We start from the raw sequence: 12,029 nt of genomic DNA, 5'->3' as shown, positions 1-12,029 counted from the left end.
TGTGGATCTGATAAATTGCAAGTCACCATTTTGTAAAACTGAATGTGCAGGTGCAGCATCTAACTCAATATGTCCAAATGTCACACACGTCCATGCCCGTGGGATTCCCACGGGTGCCCCCACTAGTCTATTCTATATCACTCACGTTTATTAATGAGATATCTATTCTATCTTATTCCTGTTAAATAAATATCTGTTGTATCCTACTCCCGTTGGACCCGATGGGCATCTCTGTAATAACATGTTTTATTATTTTGCAGATTAAAGAAGACTTTCACTATGGAAGATGTTTACTTGAACAGAAATTACAAAACCCCACCTCAAAACAGGTGTGCTCAGTGTTCTTTGTGCATGATCCTTCACTCTTTGTTTTTTACTTGACAGCTTCCTTCACGTTGACCATGCTTTTTGTACTTGTTCTGCAGGAAGTATGAGACTATATTTGAGGACCCTCAAGAGCAAAAGGGTCGGCTTGTTCTCACAAGCCGCGCAAAAAAATGCCGCTCGCTTATCTTTGGGACCAACAGAGATCGCAAGAGGCGAATGTCGAGGAGTAGTTGGACAAATAATCTTTGTCGGTCTTTACCAGAAAAGGCAAACTTGGACAGTTTGCTTTCGCAGATACTCGATGAGCTGGAGATGTCAGTCACTCCCGATTTATCTTAAGTGGTTTAACGAGGACCACGTTTGGCAGTGATTGCAGTTTGTGCGAGAGGTATTGCTTAGGTTGACATTGTGTGCAGAGGATATCACTGCACAGTAAATCATTGAACCTGCAGGCCCGGTTTGCTATCTTTGTCTGGCTGTCAACCATCGTATCCTCCACTAACCGTCATTCAATGGCTGGGCCTCAACGTCTGCTCATTGCCACTGCTAATCTTGCACATTATAATACAAATGGCGATATCCACAGTTGTGAGTCACGTTTGATGTCCAAAAGTAAACGGTGCTCATTTTACTTTGGATGACTGTCATTTCCAACTGACCTTGACGACTGAGCTGCTGTTGAACCTGATGCTGTCCTGGACTGGCAGTCTATGCCTGTCCTTGAGTGGTGCAATAATTAATGTCTTTTGTATTGGAGTTTGTCTTTTTCTTTATTTATTTTCTTTCCACTCTGATGTATTGTGATAAAATATATCCCCCAGATGGATGACCCCGTGTTTATGTTTACCATCCCCAGTTTTCCAATCTATTTGTGTTTCACCATTCGTGAATTTTGAATTTGGCAGATTCAAAATCTTCTTTCAACCTCTATTTACATATGCAATAAAAAGTCTTATTCAGTGTATCTTTTTCTCGTTATATTTTTGTGTGAGTGTGAAGGCAAGGGTGGGGAGAGCAGAGGGTGAGGAAATGAGGATTGTGGGATGGGTATGGGGTGTTTCAGGAAAAGAGAGGACGAGTGGTGTGGAAAAGACACAGGCATTAGAATAGAGAAAGGGAGGCAGGTGTGAGAATAGAACAAGAGTAATATAAGGAGGGAAGGAAAGAATAGTTTGAGTTAAGGAGAAGAGAGGAGTTGGATCAGTAGGGGAGGAAGAATGATGAAAGGAAAAGGACGTCATAAAAAGCCTGGACATTCAAAATGGCATGTATCAATGCTAATGAGGCCTTTGGTGCATGCGCTGTGTGTGTTTTCAGTGACTTGTTTCTACGAATTGGGGCACTTTTAACCTGCTGTTGCTAGGGCAAAATCTGTAATTAAAATAGTCTTTTAAACAATTTTTGCCATCGAAAGGAAAGAGTGGCAATTTCAGGGTTATTAACCATAATTATACTCATGGATGAAAATCTAACTCACAAAAATATAGAAAATACAAGGAACAAGTACACATACATTCAAAGTACACCGCCCCATGCCAAATAATTAAATATGCTGCAGCGCGGCATTGCCGGGGCGCCGGAGGCGCCCGGCAATACCGCAGTGCAGCTCATTGAGGCTGCATTGGGAGGGAGAGGTGTACACTAATTGATTGATTAATTGTATAATTAAAATCAATAAAAGATTATCACAAAATATTTTCATAATCAATTGGCTAATCGCATAACTAAACCACTAGTGCGTCATCCGAAGATGTATCTTTTAGAAATTTAATTAAATAAGTCATTTATAAATAATTAAATAATTAATTGATTACTCAATAAATAATTAATCGATTAATCAATAAATAATTAATAGATGAAATGATTAATCAATAAATCAAAAATATCCTTGATAGCCACATCACTTGGTCACTCATGTCCAAATATTAGCTTCCCAGCTCAAAAGGTGCCTGAGATATTGGCCAAATGAGAAAGAAAATAAATAAATGATTAATAATGAAAATAAATAAATAATAATCATAAAAAAATTAAATTATTAATCAATTTGGTCAGAGAACAAATAAACTACCACTATTTCATCAGAATCTGTAACTTTAAAAAAAATACTTTTTTTGTCATTAGTCGAATAATTAAATAATTAATCGATTAATTGATTAATTAATAAATCAAAAATATCCTTTGCAGCACAATCACCTGGTCATTGGCATGTCCAAATATCAGCTTCCTAACTCAAAAGGTGCCTGAGTTAATGGTACGAAGAGAAAGGAAATTTAATTAATTAAATAAGGACTTAATTAATCGCTAATAATTAAATAACTCCTCAATTAATTGATTAATCAAAAAACAAAAAATACTGTTTTTGACAAAGGACTTGCTCACTACTGTGCCGAAATTTCAGCTTCCTAGCTCAAAGGATGGCTGAGATATCGCCCGGACAAACAAACAAGAAAACAAGAAACCAGAGTGAAAACTGAGTACTCTCTTTCAGCGTGCGTCACTGCCGAGCCCCCTTTGGTGCCCGGCAATGACGATTTGCAATGCCTGGAGATGGCATAGGAAAGGAGCGGTGTACAATATGCATGGATGGAATGTCGAGTTCCTGCAATCTCCTGTTGATACAAGCGATCAGCACCATTTAGTCAGTCACGCATGCACATTGCACACACATTTCTCCTTTTAGCAACAGATGCAAAAATCCACTAATATCTTATGGCCCCAGAACCAAAACAAAAATATATTTATAACAGCCCTTGTATTCCATCCTTCCCAATCCTCCCCCCCCCCCCCCCCCCCCCCTCCTCCTCTCCCTCTCCCCCAAATCCCTCCCAACATGATTAATAGTAAATATCACCATTTGAAAAGTTTATTTTAAGTTATCCCTGCACATTCACAAACCCCTGATATGACCTTCCCATCACTGTTAACAAGCACCCATGCCAGATACGGTGTCTCCCTCAGGGAAGTCTGCCTGGTACATCTTGCTCCCACGTGAGTAAAAGTTGGCACAAGCTTTGTGTATTTTCACGTCGCGAACACAAGCTTTGTCAAAGAGTTGTTGGCCATTACATTGTCGGTAATGATGCACAGCTTAGTCTTCCCAATTGCAGAGCTCCATTAATTATACAACCAAGTCTGCCATGTTCACAGGAGGCATTCCCACAAGTTTCAAACTTCATTCACTGGTAGCGATCCGTTGGGGAATTTGGGAGAATGCGCCCGCCACAGTTCGGGCCTCGCACCAACCCACGTCGTCTTGAGTCTGCGGTACGAGTATCTGTAAGAGCTCAGCTTTTTGGGTGAGGTGAGAGTTCTTCAACTTTTTTGAGGAATATCACAAGAGGCACATTCCATTCTCTCATGTAGTTTTCCAAGGATTTTTTTTAGCTTTTTAGAAGCTTTGTGAGCCATTTTAGGTAACAATCCTTGTCTTGCGCACACTATATTCGTTAATATGCCCCAATCAACATGCTGCTATTAAGGGGTTCTGCAGCATGTGCACGAAGCATTCTAGGGTGGATTACGTCATTTAGAAAGTTCTGTATTCTAAACAAGGGTCTGTGGTGCGCCAGCCAAACAGTCTGTGCTGTCCTCCGCTTGTACTCCAATATGGCCACAAGTCGTGTGCACGCAGTAATCGCTGACATCATGAAACACCCTCCATACTGTACTTCATTGTGAAAGGTGGATCATTAATGCGTCGATGTTTTGAGATGGCCGTGCTCCAAAATATTTAAATTGCTTTCAAGAAACAAAGGCTTGCGACATTCATCAATAGTACTGTGAAGGTCAACACATTTACATCAAAAATTGTGAATTAAATGAGAAATCAAATTGGCGTAATTAAAGGGGTTGAAATGGGATAGAATGGTTCAACAGAGTGCAAAATCCCACATTGGGACAAGGAATGAAATGTGGGTTACTGTATGCACATCCGTACATTGCATCTCTTAAGACACGCGTTTTTGACTACATTTGAAATAAATAGCACCGCAAAGTGGGCGTAACCCCTCAGCCCATGCATGGTGGAAACCAATTTCAAGATGGCTGCCGTGGTGGCCATATTGAAAATCGCAGCGCGCCCATTTTCGAAAGGAACCTTCCTCTACTCAACCCCAACACACACTGCAAAAATGGATTTAATCGGACAAGCCGTTCTGCTTGAAATTGACGGAAATCAATTTCAAGATGGCTGCCATGGTGGCCATATTGAAAATCGCAGCGTGCCCATGAATCTTCCTCTACTCAACCCCAACACACACTGCAAAAATGGATTTAATCGGACAGTCCATTCTGCTCGAAATTGGCGGAAACCAATTTCAAGATGGCTGCCGTCGCGGCCATATTGAAAATCGCAGCGCGCCCATTGTCGAAAGGAACCTTCCTCTACTCAACCCCAACACACTGCAAAAATGGATTTAATCGGACAAGCCGTTCTGCTCGAAATTGATGGAAACCAAAAGTTGACGGACGCCCGGATGGCTGCCGTGGCGGCCACATTGAAAATCGCAGCGCGCCAATTTTCGAAAGGAACCTTTCTCTACTCAATCCCAACACACACTGCAAAAATGGATTTAATCGGACAAGCCGTTCTTGAAATGGACGGAAACCAAAAGTTGACGGATGCCCTGGTGACGACAATACCCCTTAGCCCAATTTGGGCTGAGGGGTGAAAATGGCTCTTGCTGTCGTTGCCTCTTGTTGCCTCTAAGCTGTCGAGCTATAAACTGTCATCCCGACCCAGCTATAAACGGTCATCCTGGTGTTCCACAGGCAGTGATTCATCAAGGTGTGTTCCGTCGCTTCACTTCACTGAAGCACTGAATCTTCCTTTGGGTGGAATACCTAAACTAGCTTTTAGGAATTCGAAATAAGAAAGGAAACATTTAAATAAACCCCTAATGATGATGTATGAACGCTTGGTCACGTTTATCTGGTTTTAAACTTTTATAAACTCGAAAATATGAAAAGAGACCATTTTAAACAAACTGTTACGTGCTCCTCCCCAAACCCCGGTCACAGTGTACCTCCGAGCCCTGAAAGGTGTCACGGCAGAAAGATGTGCTATTATGTGTGTATCCCAATGACCAATGGTAGAATCACACCAAGCAATTGATACAAAACCAATTATTGTATTCAAACTCACACAATAATAACACTTAATGCAAGTACAAGGAAACTCTCACTTGCACAGCAAACACCATACAATTCCTATGATGGTACTGTGGCGGACACGAAAGCACTGACGCGGTGACATCACCCCGCACACCAAGTGGGGATGGGCCATGCCAGGGAGAGAGGCGCGGCCTCACGATATACGCAGAGCGCGCAGCCCTGAGCAGCTTAGTGCTGCAGTTTGAGTACTTTGAATAAAGACTCTTTTATGAACCGCGTTGTCCGCTTGCTCTTTGCGTAAGCATTAGCGTGCGCAGCATCGCGCTTTATATGGTGACCTCTACGTTGGATCTGCCGTAGCGATCCTTACGAACACGACGCCATTGCAATGGCCAACGACAAGGCAATGGCGATTAAACTTCCCGAATTTTGGGAGGCCCAGGCCGAAGTCTGGTTCGTTCAAGCCGAAGCCCAATTTTAGCTTCGGCGCCTCACCAACGACGACATGTGCTACTGCCACGTCGTCGCCTCCCTCGGGCCCGGCACGGCCGCTCGAGTTGTGTCCGTCCTTCGCCACCCACCGGACGGCCACAAGTACGAGGCACTCAAGCGGCTACTCCTAGCCACGTTCGGCCTCACGGACGACGCATGGGCCGACCGCCTCCTGGATCTCCCCGAGCTCGGCGACACGCGCCCGTCGGTCAGAATGGACCATATGCTGTCACTGTTGGGCGACGAAGCCCCCGGTTCTCTATTCCGGGCGCTTTTCCGTCGCCAACTTCCAGCGCAGGTTCGCCTCGCGTTGGCCGGGACCGGGCTAACGGAACCCCGAGCATTGGCGGCCGAGGCGGACAAGTACTTCGCCGCTTCGGACACGCGGGCAAGAGTCGGCGTGGCCGTCACGGCCCTCGTGGCTGATGCTGCTAATGCTGCTGATGCTGCTGTTCCACAGCATCAGCTTATACAGCATACGCAGCATGCTGATACGCACCTCGTGACCGCCGCCACGCCCCGCCCACCGCCGCGGCGAAAACCGCCACCGCAGGGAACCCGCCAACTCCACCGGCCTGGCGGAGCCAGCCGCGCTCCTCCAGCTCCACCACCTAGTGCTGGTTCCACGCCAAGTTTGGCCACGAGGCTCGGCAATGTCATCCGCCATGCTCCTTCAACAGGTCGGGAAACGCTCGGGCCGGCGCTCAATAGTGGCGATGAGCGCCGGCCGTTCGAGCAGCCTGCTGTTCATAACGGACACCTTATCCGGGCGCCGTTACCTGTGCGACACGGGAGCGCAGGTGAGTGTCGTTCCCGCCGGCACGTCAGACAAGCACGCCGCGGGCGGGGCCCCCGCGCTGCTTGCCGCGAACGGGACGCCCATCCGTACGTACGGAAAACGCTGCCTCTCTCTGCGGTTCGGAGGGCAGGTTTTCCGATGGACGTTCGTCACCGCCGACGTGCCCATGGCACTGCTTGGCGCGGACTTCCTGTGCGCTAATGGGCTCCTGGTCGACGTAAAGCGCAGACGTCTTGTCCAGGCCGAGACGTTCAGCTTGCTCGCTTGTGCGCTGCCCAGCTCGTCGAGCAGCTCAACGAGCGGCTTGCCAAGCGGTTTGCCGAACGGTTCGGTTCCGGCCACGTTGGTCTGTACGCTTCCGGCAGCGGACGCATTCACCCGCCTTCTCCCCGGCTTCCCGGCCCTCACGCGGCCCACCTTCTCGGCGGGGGCCGTCAAGCACGGGGTGGCCCATCACATCCCCACCGTCGGGCCACCGGTCTACGCCCGGGCACGCCGCCTCGAGCCGACGAAGCTGGCGGTGGCAAAAGCGGCGTTCGCTACCCTGGAGCGACTCGGCATCGTTCGGCGCTCAGAGAGCGCTTGGGCGTCGCCGCTGCACATCGTGCCGAAGCCCGGCGGGGGATGGCGACCGTGCGGGGACTATCGCCGTCTCAATGACGCCACCACCCCCGACCGCTACCCCGTCCCCCACATTCAGGACTTTTCCGCCCGTTTGGCGGGCATGTCCTTCTTCTCGAAGGTGGACCTCATACGCGGCTACCATCAGGTCCCCGTCAGGCCGGAGGACGTCCCGAAGACGGCGGTCATCACGCCATTCGGACTCTTCGAGTTCCTGCGGATGCCCTTCGGTCTGAAGAATGGGGCTCAGGCGTTCCAGTGACTGATGGACAGCGTCCTGCGCGACTTGGATTTTGTCTACGTCTACCTGGACGATGTCCTCGTCGCCAGCGCGTCCCGCGAAGAGCACCTACGCCACCTCCGCACGCTCTTCGAACGCCTGGGCCAGCATGGCCTGATTGTGAACCCCGCAAAGTGCCGGTTCGGCGCTGCCATAATCGATTTTCTGGGGCACCGTGTCACCAGGCACGGAGCCGTCCCCCTGCCGGCCAAGGTGGAGGCGGTGAAGGGGTTTCCGCGCCCCCGCACGATCAGAGGGCTGCAGGAGTTCCTGGGCATGGTGAACTTTTACCATCGGTTCCTGCCCCGTATCGCCCAGCTCCTGCGCCCCCTGCACGAAGCTCTCCGAGGTAAGCCGGGCAAAGGCGACGTTACCTGGACCGAGCAGATGGACACGGCGTTCACGGGCGCGAAGCTCGCCTTGGCTAACGCCACCATGCTCGCGCACCCGGCGCCCGATGCACCGATCGCCCTCACCACCGACGCCTCGGACTACGCGGTGGGCGCGGTGCACGAGCAATGGGTGCGTGGAGCTTGGCAACCGCTGGCGTTCTTTAGCCGGCAGCTTCGCCCGCCCGAACGCCGTTACAGTACCTTCGACCGCGAGTTGCTCGGGCTTCACTTGGCGGTCAGGCACTTCCGCCATCTGCTCGAGGGCCGTGCGTTCACGGCCTTCGTCGACCACAAGCCGCTGATCTTCGCGATGGGCAAGGTCACCGAGCCGTGGTCGGCCCGGCAGCAGCGTCACCTCTCGGCCGTGTCCGAGTACACGACGGACATCCGGCACGTCGCGGGGAAGGTCAACCCGGTGGCGGATTGCCTTTCCCGGGCCGTCGCCCACGCAGTCCACCTCGGCATCGACTATGCCCGGATGGCAGCGGACCAGGCCGCTGACCCCGACGTCCAGGCCTTGCGGACCGCCGTCACGGGCCTCCGTGTCACCGAGGTGCCGTTCGACGGCGCAGGCGCGGCCCTCTTGTGCGACGTCTCCCTCGGGCGTCCTCGCCCCATCGTGCCCGCGGGCTGGCAGCGCCAGGTGTTTGACGCCATCCACGGCCTGTCCCACCCGGGCGCGAGGGCCTCCCAAAGGTTGATCGCCGACAAGTTTGTCTGGCATGGCCTCCGGAAGGCCGTCCGCGGCTGGGCCAGGACATGCCTCGCGTGCCAGCGCGCCAAGGTGCACCGGCACACCCAGGCCCCGTTGGCCCCGTTCACGGTGCCGGAACGCCGGTTTGACCATGTCCACGTGGACCTGGTGGGACCTCTGCCCCCCTCGCGGGGTTTCACCCATGTCCTCACCATGGTGGACCGCACCACCCGGTGGCCGGAGGCCGTGCCCTTGGCGTCGACGACGGCGGCGGATGTCGCGCAGGCTTTCATTGCCACCTGGGTCGCCTGGTTCGGCGCCCCCTCAGACATCTCGTCCGACCGCGGCCCCCAGTTCACCTCGGAGCTCTGGGGGGCGGTCGCGCAGGGGCTCGGGGTCCGTCTGCACCGAACCACGGCATACCACCCCCAGGCTAACGGCCTGTGTGAGCGATTTCACCGCTCATTGAAGGCCGCGCTCCGGGCCACCCTCCGCGACGGTGGCTGGGTCGACAGGCTCCCCTGGGTCCTGCTGGGCCTCCGGACGGCGCCCAAGGAGGACCTGCGCGCATCCGCGGCGGAGTTGGTCTTCGGGCAACCGCTGCGGGTGCCGGGCGAGTTCCTCCCCGACTCCACGGCACCATGGTCCGCGGCACAGCAGCGCTCCGCTCTGCAAGAGACCGCCCAGAGGTTCGCCCCGGTGCCAACGGCATGCCACGGGCACCCACCGACGCACGTCGCCCCGGAGCTTCGCACGGCGGAGTACGTCTTTGTCCGCCACGATGCCCACCGGACACCACTGCGGCCCCCGTACGACGGGCCTTTCCGCGTGCTGGAGACCGGGGCGAAGCACTTCACCCTGGACATCGGCGGTACTCCTGACCGCGTTTCTGTAGACCGCCTCAAGCCGGCCCACCTCGACGTGGACCATCCACCACCAGTGGCCCGACCCCCGCGTCGGGGCCGCCCCCCTGCGGGCGGACCCCCGGCACCGCCCAGCCCCGCCGCCACGCCGCCCCCCGGTCCTGCTGCCGGAGGCATCCCAGATGGCATCCCTGCATCCCAGACGCCGCCAGTCGCCAGGGGGCGCTTCGGCCGGGTCATAGGTTTGCCCCGCAAACTGACCCTTCAGGTGCGCGGGGATTCTGGGGGGGCGCGTGTGGCGGACACGAAAGCACTGACGCGGTGACATCACCCCGCACACCAAGTGGGGATGGGCCACGCCAGGGAGAGAGGCGTGGCCTCACGATATACGCGGAGCGCGCAGCCCTGAGCAGCTTAGTGCTGCAGTTTGAGTACTTTGAATAAAGACTCTTTTATGAACCGCGTTGTCCGCTTGCTCTTTGCGTAAGCATTAGCGTGCGCAGCATCGCGCTTTAGTACCACCGATATATTCCTGAATCAATAACTCGCAGTACTCCAACATGAGCGAACTGTAACATTCCCCAAAGTCACTGTCACGACACCAGGCCAAAGTCGATCCCAGCTCCGGTGATCACATGAAAAGGTCGTACTGAGACCTGAACCCAGGACGGCTGACAGTCGACGCTACAGAAGAGCCGCTTGGTGAGAGGTCGGGCCGACTTCGGTCCGGTAATAGTTCACCCAAAAGGTGATTGGGAATTCACACCTTCCATTCACCAGACAATGAAGCTGACATGAACGATCAGCGGTTCCCAAGCTGAGATCGATCCGGGGAAAATCCACGACACACACGGGGAACCAGACGAATGGCTGGTGCGAGGTGAAATGGCAGACTGGCTGGTAATGGAGGCGTACCTGCTCAGTGACGAATCCATAACACAAACCCCCCAACGGTGATGTATGAATGCTTGGTCATGTTTATCTGGTTTAAAACTTTAAAAGATTCTAAATAAGAAAGGAGACCTTTTTAACTTCAACAAGCCCCTATGATGTATGAATGCTCGGTCACGTTTATCTGTTTTAAAACTTTAATAAATTCTAAATAGGAAAGGAGACCTTTTTAACTTAAACAAGCCCCTGTGATGTGTGAATGCTCAGTCACGTTTATCTGGTTTAAAACTTTAATAAATTGGAAAGGAGACCTTTTTAACTTAAACAAGCCCCTGTGATGTGTGAATGCTCGGTCATGTTTATCTGGTTTAAAACTTTAATAAATTCGAAATAGGAAAGGAGACCTTTTTAACTTAAACAAGCCCCTATGATGTATGAATGCTCGGTCACGTTTATCTGGTTTATAACTTTAATAAATTCTAAATAAGAAAGGAGACCTTTTTAATTTAAACAAGCCCCTGTGATGTGTGAATGCTCGGTCACGTTTATCTGGTTTAAAACTTTAATAAATCCTAAATAAGAAAGGAGACCTTTTTAACTTAAACAAGCCCCTGTGATGTGTGAATGCTCAGTCACGTTTATCTGGTTTAAAACTTTAATAAATTCGAAATAGGAAAGGAGACATTTTTAACTTAAACAAGCCCCTGTGATGTATGAATGCTCGGTCATGTTTATCTGGTTTAAAACTTTAATAAATCCGAAAGAGGAAAGGTGACCTTTTTAACTTAAACAAGCCCCTATGATGTATGAATGCTCGGTCACGTTTATCTGGTTTAAAACTTTAATAAATCCTAAATAAGAAAGGAGACCTTTTTAACTTAAACAAGCCCCGATGATGTATGAATGCTCGGTCATGTTTATCTGGTTTAAAACTTTTATAAATTCTAAATAGGAAAGGAGACCCTTTTTAACTTAAACAAGCCCCTGTGATGTGTGAATGCTCAGTCACATTTATCTGGTTTAAAACTTTAATAAATTCGAAATAGGAAAGGAGACCTTTTTAACTTAAACAAGCCCCTATGATGTATGAATGCTCGGTCATGTTTATCTGGTTTAAAACTTTAATAAATTCGAAATAGGAAAGGAGACCTTTTTAACTTAAACAAGCCCCTATGATGTATGAATGCTCGGTCATGTTTATCTGGTTTAAAACTTTTATAAATTCTAAATAGGAAAGGAGACCTTTTTAACTTAAACAAGCCCCTATGATGTATGAATGCTCAGTCATGTTTATCTGGTTTAAAACTTTAATAAATTCTAAATAGGAAAGGAGATCTTTTTAACTTAAACAAGCCCCTATGATGTATGAATGCTCAGTCACGTTTATCTGGTTTAAAACTTTAATAAATTCTAAATAGGAAAGGAGACCATTTTAAACAACCCCCTATGATGTGTGAATGTTCCGTTATGTTTATATGGTTTAAATCTTTTATCAATTCTAAATAGGAAAGGAGACCATTTTAATTTAAACAACCCCCTATGATGTGTGAATGCTCCG

The 12,029-nt window shown here is 50.1% G+C and overlaps 1 protein-coding gene across 8 annotated transcripts in view; it reads left to right on the top strand.

Moving 5' to 3' along the window:
* Window positions 1–1,289, top strand: part of LOC137412761 (uncharacterized) — a 130,494-nt gene extending 129,205 nt beyond the window's left edge. For all 8 annotated transcript variants that reach the window (XM_068098058.2, XM_078782938.1, XM_068098059.2 and 5 more), the window contains 2 exons: window positions 261–329; window positions 426–1,289. In XM_068098058.2, the coding sequence (XP_067954159.2) occupies window positions 261–329; window positions 426–666 (310 nt within the window). In that variant the 3' untranslated portion in view covers window positions 667–1,289. The remainder of the gene's footprint in view (window positions 1–260; window positions 330–425) is intronic.
* The last annotated feature ends 10,740 nt before the right edge of the window (window positions 1,290–12,029 follow it).

This window comes from Myxine glutinosa, chromosome 8 (assembly GCF_964187855.1).
Source record: "Myxine glutinosa chromosome 8, kmMyxGlut1.1, whole genome shotgun sequence".
NCBI classification, from domain to species: domain Eukaryota; kingdom Metazoa; phylum Chordata; class Myxini; order Myxiniformes; family Myxinidae; genus Myxine; species Myxine glutinosa.
Note: the sequence above shows the minus strand (reverse complement) of the source record. Positions and strands in the feature narration are given on the sequence as shown.